At 39.7% G+C, this 19,221-nt stretch overlaps 2 protein-coding genes across 2 annotated transcripts; one reads left to right on the plus strand and one right to left on the minus strand.

Annotated features, from left to right (window-relative positions):
- Positions 1 to 3,432: 3,432 nt before the first annotated feature.
- Positions 3,433 to 4,974, minus strand: LOC310991016 (beta-1,3-galactosyl-O-glycosyl-glycoprotein beta-1,6-N-acetylglucosaminyltransferase-like; the record flags this gene model as incomplete). Its single annotated transcript, XM_083978584.1, has 4 exons — positions 3,433 to 3,939; positions 4,045 to 4,449; positions 4,617 to 4,710; positions 4,802 to 4,974. The coding sequence occupies 4 exons, from the start codon at positions 4,972 to 4,974 to the stop codon at positions 3,433 to 3,435; spliced, it is 1,179 nt and encodes a 392-aa protein (XP_083834710.1).
- Positions 4,975 to 13,313: 8,339 nt separating this feature from the next.
- On the plus strand, positions 13,314 to 18,133 carry rfk (riboflavin kinase). The gene is made up of 4 exons (XM_083979393.1): positions 13,314 to 13,881; positions 15,204 to 15,355; positions 16,112 to 16,214; positions 16,494 to 18,133. Exons 1-4 carry the CDS (start codon positions 13,800 to 13,802, stop codon positions 16,664 to 16,666), a joined length of 510 nt encoding a protein of 169 aa, XP_083835519.1. The 5' UTR covers positions 13,314 to 13,799; the 3' UTR covers positions 16,667 to 18,133.
- The last annotated feature ends 1,088 nt before the right edge of the window (positions 18,134 to 19,221 follow it).

The following is a 19,221-nucleotide window of genomic DNA, read 5'->3' on the forward strand; positions in this document are numbered from 1 at the left end:
AACACAATAAAATAGGGTTAAAAATATAGAATTAGAAATAAATTACACAAATTAAAGCAGAAGTAAGTGATCTGGTGGTTTTGGCTAACTTCTTGTCAGCCGATGGAGTTAGCAGTCCCCACCCTCGTCCCTACGTCACCACATTCACGCGCATCCCTTGGCTGCACACACAGAGAGGACCGCCCCTTTATGCCGTTCTCTCTCCTTATTGGATAAAGGTTGTAGGATACAAGGAAAGTTTTCTCCTCGGCTTACAGCAGAACAGAGTGACTGACAGACCCGTGTTTCGGACCAAACACTCTTGCCGTCGGAAGATATAACTATTTAAAGCAGAAGTGAGTGGTCAGGTCGTTTTCGCTAATGCTGCGTTCCAGGCAGGCTTTTGAAATCGTAAATTACAGCTTCAAGTCACAACTTACGACTTTGTAGCGTTTCAGGCAACCCACTCGTGTTTTTCCGACCTGTTTTACCGGTGAAAGTCACTATAACGGCCACTCGTAACTTCCGACCGGTGAACTCGTACCAGATCGAACTGGTACGACTTCACGGTCGGAAAAATACGAGTTTCCTTGAACGCACCATAACAGTCCTCGTCGCTACGTCACCACATTCACGGCGTTCCTTGGCTGCACACACAGCCCTGCATGCCTTTCTCTCTCCTCATTGGATAAAAACTGTAGGATACGATAAATGTTTTCTCTTCGGCTCAGAGCAGAGCAGAGTGACTGAGAGACCCGTGTTTCAGTCCAAACACTCTATGTAAGTGATTGCTGTCGGAAGATATAACTATTTAAGACTTATATTAACACAAATATATCACTTACTTCTGCTTTAAGACTTATATTAACACAAACATTCCGCTTATTTCTGCTTTACAGCTGTACAGAAAAGAAAATTGAATTTGAGCCCACTCTGGGTCATTAAATTAGTGTAATAACTCAGTGTTTCTCAAATGGGGGTACGCGTACCCCTAGGGGTACGTGAAGGAACTCCAGGGGGTACGTGAGATTTGAAATATATATATATTAAAAAATATATAAATTCCAAAATCCATTTAAATAATTATATAACGGATATTTCAATAAAACATATGTCTAAATTCATAAACTAAATCTTATATTCAGTGGGCTACATAATTAATTATCCTAAAAAAAAACTCGAGTCTCCCCCACACCAGATGGTTTAACCCAACCTGGCATTTGCCGCACGGCATCGCCTGTCAATGAAACAACGGAGTCGGGGTTGACGTGAAGCAGCAGCGCTGCTAAACCACGGAGGGATAAGTGATAAAAAGGCGAAACCAGAGCCGGTAAAGTCCCGACAGTGTTCAGAAGAATTTGTGATGAAGGGATTCACGTCCACGAGTTGCAACCCACTCTAGGCATCATGTTTTGTTTTCTTCTGTGGGGAGAAGTTAGCAAACAGTGGCATGAAGCTGGCTCATCTCCAGCCGCATCTCAAAACAAAACATGCACGCTATGTCGGTGAGCCTCCTGACTGCTTCATGAGGAAACTTTATGAATTCAGGTTGGTGTTACATGAGATTTTAAACGACAGCATCAAAGCGATCAACTTCATAAAGTCAAGGCCACTAATGCAGGTGTGTTTCACTGCCTCAGTTAACACAGACAGAGAGAAGTCTTCTGGCTCTCAACCTGTTGTTATGATCTGAAGCCACACAGTCCCCCCATGCCACCGTGTTCCAGGACACAGACTGACTTGCAAAGCAGCATATACACACATATATATATATATATATATATATATATATATATATATATATATATATATATATATATATATATATATATATATATATATATATATATATATATTTATCTATAATTGATGTCATGAATTCATTTTAAGAACAGATAGGCTGTTTATTAGATAGCATTTTAGATTGATGATTATTCTCATGTGCAAAAATCTTTATAATGTCTGTATTTCTATATATTTTTATTTCCAAATAGTTCAAAAGAGGCCACTATAACCAATGTTTTACACAGTAAAAGTAAAATAAAGCAGACACTGATGACACAGTACTCTGTTTTATGTATTTTTGGTCCAAAAATGCTTTGCGCTGGGTAGGGGGTACTTGGCTGAAAAAATATTTCACAGGGGGTACTTCACTGAAAAAAGATTGAGAACCACTGTAATAACTCATCTATCAGACGATGTAGGCCAAACTTTGTGCAAAATTCTATTTTTGAGTAAATCCGGGATGAAAGTGTGGTATTTTTTTCTTTTTCGTATTGGATAATGCAGGCGCACGGATTATATGTCAGCCTGCTCACGATTCATCAGCCACTGATATTGGATCCTTCATCCATCATTCAAACGTCTGACTGTGCGTTCACACCAAAAGCTTCCAAAGCGTCAAAAACGCTTGAGGGTGGGCGTCAGACAAGACAGCTCCCAAAACGGCAAATATTTTCAGCCGCTTTGGTCGCTCATCACGTGACTGACGTCAAAGTTCGATCGCGCTGGTCATTGGGGAGCCGAAATACAAAAAAAAAGAAGGAAAAAAAAGGCAGCCGACGGACATCTCTATTCTGACAGGTTGCCGCTGGTTGCCGCCGAACCGCGTCATAGCTAATTACCCTAAAGTTAAACCTGGCTCAACTTCTCGTCTGGTGACGCTTTGGAAGCTTTGGACGCTTTGGAAGCGCGGCGACGCCTGTTGACGCTTTGGACGCTCAGTGTCGCCGGGCTCTCATTGAAAATGAATTGACTTCCGGCGTTTTTGACGCTTTGGAAGCTTTTGGTGTGAACGTACAGTGAGACATGTACACACACACGGAGCTCGGTCTCGCCCCAAGCTTTGAATATCCCGCCCGCTCGATAACGACCAATCAAACTCGTTTTCCTTACTCGGGTAAACTCATGTTGCAGCTCGTGACAACTCGGCGCGACAAACAGGACAAATGGCCATTTCTGTACAGCTTTAATAATTAGACACCAAAATTATCTACTTACATGACAGGTGGATTATAAACGTTTGTTTATTTTGATTTTGTCTTGTAGAGTATGTTGTTGTTGTTATATGTTTAATTGTTATTTGAGAGAGATACTATATATCATTCTGAAAGAAAGAAATAAGAAAAAAAAATAAACTGAAAAGAAGAAGACAATTGATTATATTGAGATACATTTACTTTTTTATATAACCTAACAGTGACCTCTTGTTTTATTTTTTTTACTCACACCCATTTCTCCAGAGCAAACTAAATCTTCTGAGGAACTGGTCCACATTTGAGTTTCAATTCTACTTACCTTACTTTAATAAGTGGTTCTGTTCTTTTAACTGGTTTTTACAGTTTAAAAATAATATTCCTCTTGTTACAGCAGATGGTAAATCCAATTACTTAGATTGTTCGATGTATCTCTTCTTTAAGGAATAGGGAGAATTTCTTTGAAATTGAAGGCCTCTCAGGGCGATGCACAATACACATCGTGTGACTCAGCCACTACCTTTTTTCTCAGATATTCCTCCAAGCAATAGACAGCAATAGGATTTGTGTCCATGTCAAACTTATTGGCAAAGAAATGATGCTGCTCAATCATCCATTTTAAGTCTCCAGGGCCGTATACACAGATTTCCCTGACATGGTTGCCATTACACTCTGGGTACACTTCCTCCACAGCATCTTCTGACCCCTCAAGCCCCTGCCACTTGACCAGCCGTGCTACTGAATGCATGTCTGACATGTCATATCTGGGGTGGGGCCTCAATGAACCAGGAACTCCATTCATTCGCTGAATGGTTGCCCAGAGAAATTCATCTGGACTGTAGGTGTCTTTGGCCCACTCGATCAGAGTCTGTATTCGGCTGTCCTCCAACACACTGCGGATGTAGCCTCGGCTAACCACCATGTAGGCACTTCCTGACAAAATGGGAAGGTTGAAGGGAGGTGGATCCTTTGCCTTTCCTGTCCCCTGAGACAGTTGAAAATGCTTATGATCATTTTGGTCAATCTGAATAGAGAGATTTTGCAGCAACAACAGTAATCAATATGTGACTCAGATATTTAAAAGAAGTACCTGGATGTTTCCATTAACTATCTTATGAGAATTTTTCACCCTCCACTTGAACACATCAGGCATTTGTTCCGACATTAAGCTGTTGCTGCCCTTCAGTGAACGCAGCATCCTCACCATCTCCAAGTTGGTTTTCAGGGAGAAATCCTGGCCACAAAGGTTGATGAAGTATTTCCATTTTGTGCTAGCATTATACAGGTCAGCCATACAGTTAAGGTCAGCCTGGACGCGTGGCCAGGCAGCATAGACCACACTCACAGGCTTACTGACCATGAAGACATTTGGGAAACAGGAAGTGATGCCCGTGACAGCAGAGAAGAACGAGGGCTCTGACTTTTTGTCCACGTGGATGCAATATAGATTATGAGGAACATAGATGGCCCGCAGCAGTCGCTCAAAGTTCTGCACCTACAGTACATGGAAAAATAAATGATGCCTTTGATTATTCAACTGAATTTAATTTGTAACATTTGTGAATTGCCCATTTAATTGACATTGGTGGCTTCTGTGAAGTATTCAGAGCTACTTCACAGTTTTAACATGTATTTGATTTAGATTCAGGGTTTAGAATTTACCTTATGATGAACGACTATAGAGTAAGCCAGTGGGAAGTCGTCTTCTTCTTGGCTTAACGAAACTGTTAGGTATTTCCTGCTTAATTTGAATTCCCTGTAAATAAACAACATTGAGCAAATAACACAATATAGTAATTTCTGTAAAACTGTCGTTTAACTGAGACAAGTTATGTATTGCAACACACCTACAGTCTCTGGTTGCATTAATGTAATACTCATCAGGGATGAGAACAGTGTGGCGGAAGTTTTTGTCGTCAGTCAGTAATTTGGCTTTTTCCAGTGCCTCCTTGTCTCCCGTCAGGATCGCTGAACAGTTGTAAAATGTGTCTGCGAGACCATCAACACCTGTGTATTCCATCCTCTGTGTACTGGAGTTGTACCTGAAAATTTGAGTAGGAGCCCAGCTTGTGTTTGGTTGTCTGAGTAGGGACAGTACCAAAACTGATCCCACTGCAAGAATGAACAGTAGCAGCCAGCCTCTTCTCATTATTCAGGAGTAAGACCTTAACTAGGAAACTTTACCTGAGTGAGTTCTGCATTTACTATAGTCCACCTGGACTTCAAATTTTCACTGGTTTTCTATTATTTGCTGCTGAAACATTATCTGCTTAAAGTCACGAAGGTCTGTCTGAATCATTACAACAAACTCTGTTATTTTCCAGTTACTGCCACACACAGTCTGAATTTCACAGAGTAATGTTTAACAGTGTGTAGAGAAGTTCCTCTCTGGATTGAGGTTCATCAGTTGATTTGCCTGTTATTGGCCCTGGGAACAAGATGAGAGATATGAATGTATCCACTCTTTGTACACAACCTTCAAGTGTAAATTTCAAAGGTGAACATAAAGCAAACTTCCTCTTGCCCTGTAAATGATTATCTGTTTAGTAGGCTAGTCTTTTTATGGCCAGTCATTCAAAAATGATACCATCATTGAAAGCATGTGTTTGAATAAAACACAAAGTAAGGGAGACCGGGGACAGTTGCAACACTTTTTCTTTTCTCAGTTACTCAGAGACTATTTGGATAACATTCACCAAACTTTTACATATTAAACTTACATGTGTCTGCTAATTAGCCATACTATTTAAAGATGGTTACATATGACATATCAATCACAATGTCTGTTATGGAAGAATTCAGACGTTGCAACTGACCCCAAACCTGGGGACAGTTGCAACACAGATCAGGGACAATTGCAACATATTTTACACACATTAAATTTCATTTCAAGCTGTTGCAACTGTCCCCACCCTATCAGTCATGACAAAACATCATGTGCCAGCTAGACATGATATTGACACATGCTAACCATATCAATAGTCAACCAAAACACTGATTCAAACTTGGTAGTTTGGATTCACTCATACAAAAGGTTAGAACAGTATGACAAAAATACAGCTCATGAAAAAAGCTATACCCTTAAAACAACTTTGTCTCAGTACAAGCAGGAGCAGATGCTGATTATGTCTTCTCTATTCTTGCTGTGCAGAGGGTCTAACTGTGCATGTGCAGTCAGTGTGAGCATCATCACTCTAGCATGTTTCTAATTGGACAAATAAGACCTGTTGCAACCATCCCTTGCTGCAACTGTCCCCAATCTCCCCTATAATTCCTGCTCTCTAAAATTGGAATGCTTCCCTTTTCTAGACTTTCTAGACTAAGAAGTCTTGTCAGCTTTATTTAAAAAATATAAAACACTTTGAGAATAGGTCCTAATTTTCTAACCCCAGACAGACTGATATTAAATGCTAGAGGCTGAGATATCCCTCTTTATCCCTCTTTATGAATGTGATTACAAAATTGGGAGTTTATTACCTTTATTTGTCGGTGCATGTTGTTTTGAGACGCAATCTGGTCAGTGAACACAATTGAGGTAACGGTACAGGTCCCCCGTCCCTTGAAAATCATCAAATATACAGTCTAACAATGTGCAGGTCACATGGAGTTGTTGGACTGTATATTTGATGTGTTTTGAGGGACAGGGGACAATGTACCATTACCTCAATTGTGTTCGCTGAGCTTATGTCTCTGCTCCACAGATCTCAAAACAACATGCACCGACAATTAAAGGTAATAAACCTAGTCCTATGCCTATAGGGATTATGGCAATAGGCAAATTTGCAAAAATGTTGAACTATCCCTTTAAAGGAATTGTTTTTGTCAAGTCAGGATACAACTTTAACATTTGTTAATCTTCATTTCCTTTAATAGATTAATGCAGACAGAAGAATAGTATAATTAGGGCACAACTGTACTGATAGACTTCCTGCTAATCATGATTAGTTCCCAGAGGGCAAGGATAAAAAAAAAAAAACCTCACCTACACGACACAGCAAATGTCTTCATCAAGCTTAGACTTTTAAATGTCTCTGACTGTCATCACTGTTTTACCTGGAGAAATTAACTAAATGACGTACAGGAAAACAAACAATACCTCAGCTGTGATATTTATGCACTACAACAAATGTGAAAAGTAGAAACACATTCTGTTATTCTGCTAGATTCATTTTCAACTTTCCGGTGCCCAAGTAAACAGCTTTTTTTTTTTTTTTTTATCCTACATTTCTATAAATGCACTGAAGAAGAATACAGTAAAACATAACATAAAAAATGTACTTTGAAAGTCTGGTATGTAGAGCAGTAATTAACAGCACCTTGACAGCAGACGTTCCCTACCTGTGAATTTACGTGTAGCAGATAAGATTGTTGTCGCTTTGTTTGTCCCATTAATGCCGGCTGATTATTCCTGACCATCTGGTTCGAAAAATGCTGGTTATGCGTGTTATGCTGCACGGGGCACAGTACAACAGACACAACAGGCGTCGTAGTCAACTTCCTGTCAGCAATTGAATCTACTGACCAACCTCCTACACCTGGAAAACCCTTGGCTGAGCCCTGGTGTATTTCTCAGGGACTCTCCACTCCAATCACTCATTTATGCCTCCACTCCAAAGTCACAATGTTCTGGCAGTTGTCTGAGTGGGACTTGTGTGTGTCCAATTTGATATTCATAGATTGCGCGGGTGAGGGTATAGTGCTGTTCTCCACAGACATCAGATCATCGGTGGTTGTAGTGTACATAGAATTTTGATATAAAACTTTTTTGTATATATTAAGTAAAACTATGTAGCTGGCAATGTGCTGTAATTTTTTTTAAGGCATTTTCTCATCTCAGTCGAACTTTTAAAAGCACATCTACAGTCTCTGTCTATTAATAAAGACCTGTCTGAATCATTACAACAATCTTAGCGTTTCCAGTCATCGCTACAGTCTGTTGTTTACTGCACTGAAAGCATCAGTCAATATTTATCAATAGGCCTATGCCATACCATATGTCTTTGTTAAAGAGCATAATACAAAGTCTTTCAGCACAAAAGCATGTATTTTTAATGTGTGAGAGCATCCTGTATCATAATTAAATCTCTGCCGTTTGTAACAAACCAAACCGTGTGAAAATCGGGTAAAAATTTGGTAGGCTAATTATTGTAGTCGGGGTTTACCTATGAACTTTGATGTGAAATGAACCTGTCTATTTATCAAGCAGCTCCTGATTTTAACAAACCTTTTAAGATTCAGATGGAAGAGGTGGTTTCTGTCATTATTTTCTCATCTTCGCTGGTGTGGCACAGGACAGGAGTATTGGTTTCGTTTACTGCCTCTGGTAAAGCAAGGATGCTATTAAGAGATTAAAATTCAAACAATGAATTAAAACAAAAAAAGACAAATCTGAGCTTGATGGAGACTTGTAGGCTATTTTCTGTGTTGTGCAGGTGACACCTGCTCTGCTTCTTTTATTGAGCAAACCTGGAAAAAAACTAAAGAACTAAACATGATAATATCAGTATAAAGACCTTTACAGTTGTGTCCTAACAATACTACAGGAACATGTCAGTTAATCCATGTCAATAATATCTATAAGGAAACATGTTTTATAGCTACTTTTACACACACACACACACACACACACACACACACACACACACACACACACACACACACACACACACACACACACACACACACACACACACACACAATCAGCATGTAGCAAGAGAACAGATGTGCCTGGGCTTGTCTCTGGTTCCCAGAAGCAAGGTGGCACCTGCCAGTTTCATATTTACTTAATGTAAAAATGTGTGTGTTTAGTTGGGGGTCGGGTCACGGGTGGCCACTAGAGTAGGCCAATTTGTTGGTTATACTGGTGTCATACATGGTAGAAGAATGACATTTGTAATCCTGCTTTACACTTAAAGAGAGATAGAACTATTCAGCTGCATTGGCTAAATGATGAAAAATAAATAAATAAAAATGTTCAAAAAAGAAAAAGGGTTAAAAATCACATTAAAAAAGTGAGGTATACGTAATTATTATAACAAACATACATTGTTAGAGGGTGAGCCTCAGAAAACAGGATAACTGGTTGAGGCGGTGGATTATGGACGATGAATCCAGTTAAAGAATCAACGCACTTGGAGAGAGGGAGATCAAATCTTTATTCTTTAATAAAGCTCGTTGGACTTCAACCACATTGTACAATATGTACGTATCTGTTTGTGTATGTGTGGTCTGGAAAAGATGAAACCAAAAAACTACATTACAAATGGTCTGCATATTTAGCAAAATATCAATTAGCATTCCCAAATACAACTGTCATGTAATAATGTGGGAACCTTATATATCAGATATAAATCACAGTAAATAATTAAACAGTTGAACCTCTATTAGCAAAGGCACGGTTACACCCACAGCAAGAGCTAAGTTAACACATTAGCATCACAAACTGGAGTAGAATAATTATCCGTGAACAATGTGTAAAAGGCACTCAAATTTCTTAACAACACTGCAGCCTTAGGTACATTATCTACAGTAGCCTACAGTAAACAACTCGACACCCCCAAATTCCTCATTGACAATAAACCCAATCATGACAGTAAACAGAGCTGCAACACATTGCTAGCAATCACTTAGCTCCAATGCTAGTAGTAAACAGAGCTAGCAGCTACTTAGCTAACTCGCCATGCACACAACAAAATATTACCATGTTTAGTCTACTTGCCAGCCCATAGGGCCCCATTGTGAACCCGGAAATGTTGAGTACCCCAAAGTTTTATGTTAGAAATATATAGTATGGGTCCCCAGTATTCAGAAACTGCCGGATGCTAACTTATATATATTGGGCAATTAGCATAATTTACATAATTAGCATAAATAAGCATAATTGATATTGGCAATATTTCAACAAAATTGACTTGGCTGATCTGGGCAATATTGGAGTGGTTTTAGGGGTTATTGATGATGCTGAATCCATTTCTGACATTTTCAAAATTCAAAATGGCTGTCTAAACCGGAAGTGACCAGATTTTAACCGCCAGTGGGCCGATTTTGATGGATTTCAAAATCTGGTCATCAGTTTAGACAGCCATTTTGAATTTTGAAAATGTCAGAAATGGATTCAGCATCATCAATAACCCCTAAAACCACTCCAATATTGCCCAGATCAGCCAATCAATTGTGTTACCTACCGGTATACCGTACACTCCCAGAAAAGAAAAACACATTTCAGCTTTGGAAAATAGAAAAGTAAAGTTATTGTTTTGTTAAAGCAGAACTAAGCGGAATGTTTGTGTTAATATAAGTCTTAAATAGTTACTATATCTTCCGACGGGAATCACTTGTATAGAGTGTTTGGTCCGAAACACGGGTCTGTCAGTCACTCTGCTCTGCTGTAAGCCGAGGAGAAAACTTCTTGTATACTTCCTTGTATCCTACAACCTTTATCCAATGAGGAGAGAGAACGGCATAAAGGGGCGGTCCTCTCTGTGTGTGCAGCCAAGGGATGCGCGTGAATGTGGTGACGTAGGGACGAGGACCAATAGATCCATGACGAGGGCGGGGACTGCTAACTTCATCGGCTGACAAGAAGCCAAAACGACCGGATTGCTTACTTCTGCTTTAAAGGGATAGTTCAACATTTTGGCAAATTGGCCCATTGTCATAATCGCTATAGTCATAGCAGTAGGTTCGTTACCTTTATTTGTCGGTGTAAGCTATTTTTAGAACGGAGGAGCGGAGCGGCAGGCTGTTCAGAGCTACGCTATGGAGGCTAATGGAATTTCTTGGTTTCCCTCATCAAACTCATCAAATACAAAATCCCAAAACTCCAAAACGCTTTCGTGGACAAGTTGTGACCTGCACAATCACCACGCTATGAGATAATAATGGAACGTTACGAAACGGAGCCGTTTTCGAGGTAAATACAGAGTCTGCTTGCTGAAAAACTGTCCCTGAACGCAACGCGCATCAGCGGTTTTGCATGAATTTACCTCTAAAACAACTCTGTCTCGTAACGTTCTATTATTATCTCATAGCGTGGTGATTGTGCAGCTCACAACTTGTCCACGAAAGCGTTTTGGAGTTTTGGGATTTTGTATTTGATGAGTTTGATGAGGGAAACCAAGAAATTCCATTAGCCTCCATAGTGTAGCTCTGAACAGCCTGCCGCTCCGCTCCTCCGTTCTAAAAATAGCTTACACCGACAAATAAATTGGTAACGAACCTACTGCTATGACTATAGCGATTATGGCAATGGGCCAATTTGCCAAAATGTTGAACTATCCCATTAAGTCCAAATCGCAATAATGTTTCTGAGCTCTTGTTTTCAGCGATGTTATAATTATTTAATGCCTGGTCATAAAAAAAGGTTTTTAGTCCAAATTTGAATTAAAATTCAATTTGGAAATTGCATATCGGGAAAGGGATTCATATCTTGTTTCCTGGGACAATACAACTGATCAGCCTTGGTCTAGAGAGGAACTTCTCTACACACTTGTAAATTAAATTACCCTGTGAAATTCAAAGGAAGGGGGGGAAGGGTGACTAAGTCATACAAGATTATTAATGGAAAAGTATTTTGAATATCTGATTATATTGCAAAGTATTGTTCCACATAGACAAGAAGTCAAAGCTCTCATTCATCTCTTCTGCCATGGCCATTACTCCCTGTTTCCCAAATGTCTTTTTCTAACGACCCCACGATCACGTGACTGCACAACGTTTTTATTTTTATTTTTATCAATTACTAGACATTTCAGTTGACCCCATTTGAATTCCAGGCAACCCCATGGGGTCCCGACCTCAAGGTTGAAAAATAGCTGCATTGACATGGAACATCTTTTGTGTTTCCGTTGTTTTCTATGTAGCTGCGTGCCGAAGCAACACGTATGTGGTGCGACACGCTTTTTTTCGTCTGTCAAATGTCTTCAGCAGTGCTCTTTGGGTTTGTTGTTATGAAGCTTCACCTGCCTCCCATCCTTCATATTATGTCAGGTGATGTGCTGCCCTCCAATATTTTCTTATATAGGTATGTTTATAATTTGCAACAATTTTGCCTTTGACTTTTATTCACTTTTTATTTCCCCCCCTCTGTCGGACAGTTCTAACAAAGATTAAATGAAAAATGCCTCCTTAAAGGAATAGATCACCAAATAATGAAATTCATCATTATTATCGACTCACCATCATGCTGATGAATACTCTGGAGTAGTTCTCTTACTGTGCACCTAATGAACAAAATATAAGCCTAACAAAAATTTTAAAAGAAACTACGTAGGCTAAGTAGCTAAGCCTGTTTAATGTCACATGCATGCAGATGAACGCTCCCTACCTGAGAGTCAGCAGAAGATGTGAGTCCTCTCACTTCTCGCAGTTGTTGAGACTTTCCAAAGTTAAATTAATTACCTATGTTGGCTAACAGTCCAGCTGTCTTTTGTTAAAGAAAGAATTGCGAACAGACTCAGTGGATTTGCAAATGGGGGTCCCTGGCCAGAAGCTAATGCTAGTTAGGGGGGCTTGGCATGGGAACGTTTGGGAACCCCTGGTTTGGCCTAACGACAGCTAAGGAACGCCCCTGAGAGCTAAGGAACGCCCCTGAGAGCTTGCTTTCAAAGCTGTGAATACCATATATTATATAAAAGGTGAATACAGGAGAACTGCCACTGACACGCTGCTTTCAAGGGCAACATGAGCCTACTGCTTCCTTAATTCAACATTCACAATAATGCACATAAGAAAAATTATTAGGTCTTGATTATCCTTGACTACCCATGCCTTTATTGTGGTTTAGCCTATCTCTGTTTTCTTTTTCCATTGACATACATTTTTTCATATTTTTTTTTATCATTTGTCTAAAGCCTGTGTGTGACATGTTTTATTTTGATGTTCTACCGGCCGACTCTGAAAGGGCCACCGGCTTTTTCCTGGGCAATGGTTTGGTTGCTTGGAAAGGATATGTCAATGTCACCCTCTTGTGGTTAGAGTCAAACACCAAACTTCACAGGTATCAATCAAAGGTTAAGTGGGCTACATCGACATAAGGATAATTCAGCATTATAATAGGCTATCATTATGATAAGACAAATTATCGACTGGAAAAAAGCTCGTAGGTCCTATATTTCATTGAAAAATAAACGAAATGCTAAAATTATTTGTAGGTCATTACATGTAGTTCCCATCTGCCCGAGGAGAAAACTTTGGCTTTGTGAGTACATCCATCTCAAAATTTGCTTCACCTTTCCCTCCGTAGGTCGGCGAATTCATGGATGTATTAGATCCATGGGCGAATTTAGCAATCACTACATTTCCTACAACACCTGAAGGCAACACGTGACCCCGGCCGGTCACGCGTTGAATGACGTCAGCAGAAGCGTTGAGGACGGAGAGTTGCTACACATGTAACATCACTGGCTCTCTACGGGCACCGGGGCTTCATTCCCACCGTAATACAGCGAAGTGGACCTTACAGGACCGGGGATTGTCACACTTTAAGTACAGTATAATCAACACACTCGGTTAAAACCTCATTTCAGGAAAAGGAAGCATCTGTTGACGCTATCAGCAGCTAGCTTAGCTAGCATAGCTGTTGAACTGTTACCACTGACTGTTCATTGACCGAGGTTGAACTTTATCCAGAGAGAGGAGGCGATTCAGGCGGGTGAAGCTACAGCTAAACACAAGGACGGACTCTGAAGTCCACTAGGGTCACGTTTCAGTCTTGTGCTAGCTGTCAGAGAGGAGTTAGCCCACAGCCGACAGTGCTGGTTGATTAGCCAGTCCGACTTCCTTGTGCGGTTCGAGGTCATTCTGCAGCGTCCACCCGAGACGGCTAACCGTGACAGCGGGGCAGTCATGAAGAGTCTTCCCTTCTTCTGCCGGGGAGAGGTCATCAGAGGCTTCGGGAGAGGGAGCAAGGAACTGGGGATTCCCACAGGTGAGTTGTTCAGCTGTCATTAATGCGGATGAGCTTTTCAGGAACACGGTCGATATTATGTAGGTAACCAGGGGCGTTTTAGACACTCTGGAGGCCTTAACCCCCCCACACCCCATATATAATATCTTCCTCTTCCAAATACAAATTAGTTACATTTTGGACAGAACAAGCTGATTGACTTTCAGTAGAGTTGATGTTGATATCAATATTTGAATTTGAGGAATGCATGAATGTGCTGCTGATGGGAGAAATTAACTTTGGCGTTGGTAGCACTAACTTACTGTATGCAGTTATGCTGTGCATACGATAACATTGTGCATAATATGCACAGTATACAGCCATAGGCAACATCATGTTGTCATTGATATGGACCAATGTCAGCTGTCTTGAGGGGGCCCCACCTTCCAGCTGGGGACCCTCCCTAGGCAATTGCCTGATTAGCCTGCCCCGTTGCAACACCTCTACACGTAACATTAGGTTAATCTGAATCACTCACTGCCCTGGAGCCAGATTAAATAAAAGGCAACGTAATCGAGACACATCACTAGTAGCACTTGAGTAACTATATTTGTCAGATTATGAAAGAGCTGCCGTTAGCCAAAGTAATAAGGAGCCATGGCTGTTCCAGGACTGTGCAGTTGTTTCACGGCTTATATGAGGTCAATTGATATTAAATAATTTAATCATCCTATGATGTCACCCCCTTGTTAAACAAGTTGAAAAGCAAATCTAAAGTTATAATGATTGTTCGCTTAATATATGCAGTTTCAATATTTGTTTTCCTGACCCTGACATTTACCTACCTATGACATGCAACATTTAGCAGTACTTAGTGGATGGAATCACAAAGTGTGTTTTTTCCCTTTCAGATTGTGGTTCAGAATGATAATTCAGATTTCAGTGAAGATGACGATACTGAAACATAATCTACACACATTATTGATGCACAGGAAAAGTTTTCAAAGTGCAGACAAACCCCCCCCCGAAATAAACAGATAATAAACAAAAGTGAATTCAGCTGAATATAGGAAGACAAAATAAAGCTTTTCAGAGTAGCCTAGAGTTTCAGGCGTTTTCCTCTTGTAACCATCGAAATTTAGCTGTAACAAATTTGATTCTCCCTTTATAATAGAACATTTTGTGTACATGGTTTTCTAGCCCTGGTTATCTGCACAGCTAGTGGGTTTCGTCTGCTTCAAAGAGCCCTTGAGCAAGGACCTAATTTGATTTGAGACAGAGCATTTTTCCATCTGACCTTACATGCTCATCTTTTTTTCCTTCCTTCTTCTGACCCTTTATTCCTTTCTCCCTCCGATCCTTAGCCAACTTCCCAGACTCAGTGGTGGAAAATCTTCCAACGGATATCAGCACAGGAATCTACTATGGCTGGGCCTGTGTGGGCAATGGGGATGTCCACAAAATGGTTATGAGCATTGGCTGGAACCCTTACTACAAAAATACCAAGAAGTCCATGGTAAGTACAAGAAAGGTGGCATTAACTGCAGACTGTCTGATGAAAATATGGGGGAGAAAATATTGAATAGAAAAAGAAAAATGAATTACCAAAGTTGAAGTTCCTGTACTACCATAATCTAAATAGAGTCCTAAATGAATGCATGTATTCAATGAAGTATGAGTTCATTCATGGTTGCACTTGAATGCTAATTGCAGAATGTTTCAGCTTTTCCAGAGGTCTGAATTGGTCTTTTCAGGGAACCAATTTAGAAAAAAAAGTGGAACAAACTAAATTAAGTAGTTTCAGTAGTTCATAACTCTCGTGATCAACTCCACAGCATTCAAGAAGCATCGTGAAGAAAAACACTGAGATGGAAAAGGAGACAAAATATTGAGAATAGCAACTTTGTGTGTGGTGAAAACTGTTGAAAACTGTGTTTTGCTGGCACTAGAAGACAAAATTAGAGGGTTTGGTTTGAGGTTTGGTATCTCCATGCAAAAGTGGAAAGACCATTATAAAATAAAAAACCTTTTATGTTGAAAAGAAAGTAGCAGCTAATGCCAGCAATTTAACACTTGGAGTTACACCCTGCACACTAAAATCCAATATCTTATTGTAAGTTCTTGTGCTTAAAACATCTCATCAATTTATTCAAATGTTGTTTTATACTGCACTTGTAGTACTACACACAGGCTTTTTCTCAGCATATATATGGGAAGGTTAATTGATATTTCACTGGTGACAATAAATGTAAATAATATTCTTTCATTCTAGGAGACCCATGTGATTCATAAGTTCAAAGAGGACTTTTATGGGGAGGTTCTCAGTGTTGTCATGGTGGGCTACATCCGACCAGAGAGAAGCTATGACTCTCTTGGTATGACACCGCTCCTCGTCACACACACACACATACTTCATACCCCCAGATTTGATTTCACAGTTTTTTCCTCTTCACCCACCGTCTTACCCCCTTTTCTCTACTCTCTTGTCTTTTCACCTCCTTGAACCATTATGACAGTTTTGACTGTTTTATTGCTGTTGTTTGTCCTCTTTGTGATCTTGTTCAGATAAGCGCTTTATAAATTAAGATTATGTTTATTGTCATTATCACACACACACACACACATATTAATTGTGCATGTGTCTATCCCAACAGAAGCCCTCATTGCAGCCATCAACAACGACATTGAGGAGGCCAAAGACAAGCTGGAGCAACCAGAGCATCTCAAACTGAGAGATGACAACTTCTTCACCAGCTCTCCCAGCTCGTCGTCAGCCCTGCCCTCCAGCACAGCGTCAACGTCACAGACCATTATGAATGGTCACTGACAGCTGGCTGTGACTGCCTCAATTTGCGCATGAGCTCACGCACACACAAACACACACAGATTTCTGTGTACACACAGGTTTGTGTATTAGTACTTGTTGCAAATGCACAGCCTCATTCTGAGATTTCTCAGCTCTCGCCATGGCTGCACATACACATAATCATAAACCACCCATCTTTTTTATTGTTTTTTTGTTTGTTTGTTCGACTTTGTTAGTGTAAAAGTTTTTTTTTTCCCCCCCGGTTACAGTCATCTAATAGATGATGTTTGATCACTTATATTTACACCAGATTGCGGTACTCTGCTCCTGCATACAGCGTACACTACCTGCTGTATATTTGGAATCTTTTGTGAAACGCTACCTACAATAAAACACAGATCATGTTGACGGTGGTGATGAAAGTGACCAGAAAACAGAAAGTTTTTTTTTTTTTTTTAATATGGAATCTTTTAGGAGCAACACAAATATATCCTCCGCTCTGTCTGTGGACTCATGTCACTCATCTAGCCAAGGCCGTGAGTTTGTCACTCTGAGTGATTTTCTGTTTAGATTCATTTCTGTCAGATGGTTTGAGAGACAGTCTGGGCATTATTATCTGTAACAAAAACACGGGTTGCACAGTTCGATGGCTTTATGCAGCAATATGACTAAATGCAAAACAACCTGTAGACAGGGAGATTAGATAATCATGTAAATGATTGGTATATCCTTTCTCTGTTCTTTCATTTTCCTCTTGAGGAAATGTCTTCCCCTTCCAGTCTTGTGCTGTTTATTACTGCCCTCAAATGAATGTCCTTCTTACATTGAATGGTTTTCTTTTTTTTTGTTGATGCATTATGGAGAACAAACCTGAATGCTCGTAGGAATGACTGAATAACCAGCAGCAGCTTAAGTCATGAGAATGTGCTTCAAATGTGTTTTACACATGGGATTTTAAAATTTCAAGATACTTATATGATCAGATTGTCTTTTTTTCAAACTTCATCTTACCTGATGCTCAGACCCTCTCAGTGGGTTTGATACAGATAGTAAAACATTAATAGGTGAGATGAATTGAAGAAAAATGACATCCACAGCTGCTCTCATATTTACAGGGAACCACACACTTGGAAATGGACGCTAATGCAGATGTTTGAACAGAAAAGCCTAAGATCTCCATATCTATCTATGAACACATATTACGGTTTAATTTATTAATTCCATTGGGTCTTTCAGAAGTTTGAGTAAATGTATTCAAAACCAGACAAATGTACACAGAGTACCTCTTACAGTGTCTGTGTGTGTGTGCTTGCACCTGTTAAGCCTTTACATTACATGAAACAGTGAAACATTGAACCACTGAGTGTATACAATTATTTGAACTGCTGTAAATAATTGTTTTAAATTAGTGACTTCTATGAGTCCAGCTATGTGATTTTAGATTTTAAGTCTGCGTTTTATTTTATTAAAGTGTTACACAGGAGTAAACTATATGAGTGCATTTTATGAATGTTGTTATTTATCATGTACCAGCGGCTTTGATCGTTTCACAGGAAGAGTGAAGCTGTTTTTGCCTGAACCTTTCCTGTTGTCAGTCTGATCATCTTTTCAATCAAGTTTCCTTACAAAAGGTTGAAGGTTGGTTGAAAATTCAGATGAAGGAACCAAAATCCTTGAAGCGAATAATGTTGACTGATCCCTTCTTCCCTTCCCTCCTACTTAAAGCTTTAATTTGATACTGTGTACTATATAATCCATTATGTTTATTGATCAAGGCACTTACTCAATAGAAAAAATGTCACTAACCACACGTTGCAAACCTATCAAAGATTTTATGCGGGAAGCTTTCAGATGGGTCAGATGTTTTCCAGGCTGTTGCAGATGCTTTTTGTAGTTTACAAAGGGACCAGGGTTACTGTATGTAGAGTTAAAAGATCAAGACCTCCATATGTTTGCATTCATGTGTTTTGTATAATTTAATCAAATAAATAATTTGATCAAATTACATTTCTAAGTAGATTTTATTGTCACATTTTACGGTAATGGAAATATAATTTATATTCACAGGGCATAAAAAACAGGAAATGATTGTTGAAAACTATGACTACGATATCAGAGCCAATGTCACTGCATGAGAAAACCCTGAGGCTTGACACGTTGGTTTTTCATAATAAGATTCAGGAAGGGAAAGCAAACATTAAGCTGATGTCAAGCCCGCAGTGGCAGATGTCCCTGACGCAGTGTTGTGTCTATTTGATCAGTCTAGTACGAGATATGACACTGGACTCAACCTGTTTTGCTGGGGACTTAGTGTAAAGGTTATTGTTTCAACATATCTGAGAGACTACGTCTCCAGTTAGTGTGAGAATACTGAATTATAAAAAGACCAGTATGTTTGTTGTACTTTCATGCAGCATGTCTACCAGTGTAAGTGTATACCTACCTTTCACACAGATCAGGGACCAGTTAAATTAAGACCAAACATACAATTTCCAAAACAGACTCAGAAATGTATTATTTATTTATTTAAGATTAGTATAGTTCTGATTTTCTTACGAAGCTCAATCACATACCAG

The sequence above is a fragment of the Trachurus trachurus genome (genome assembly GCF_905171665.1).
Source record: "Trachurus trachurus genome assembly, chromosome: 9".
Taxonomy (NCBI): Eukaryota; Metazoa; Chordata; class Actinopteri; order Carangiformes; family Carangidae; genus Trachurus; species Trachurus trachurus.

Excerpts from the sequence above, each read along its gene's own strand:
- rfk (XM_083979393.1), top strand. The coding sequence starts at position 13,800 with ATGAAGAGTCTTCCCTTCTTCTGCCGGGGAGAGGTCATCAGAGGCTTC. Across the intron at positions 15,356-16,111 it reads AAAATACCAAGAAGTCCATG|GAGACCCATGTGATTCATAA; the intron begins GTAAGTACAAGA and ends CTTTCATTCTAG. Across the intron at positions 16,215-16,493 it reads GAGAAGCTATGACTCTCTTG|AAGCCCTCATTGCAGCCATC; the intron begins GTATGACACCGC and ends CTATCCCAACAG.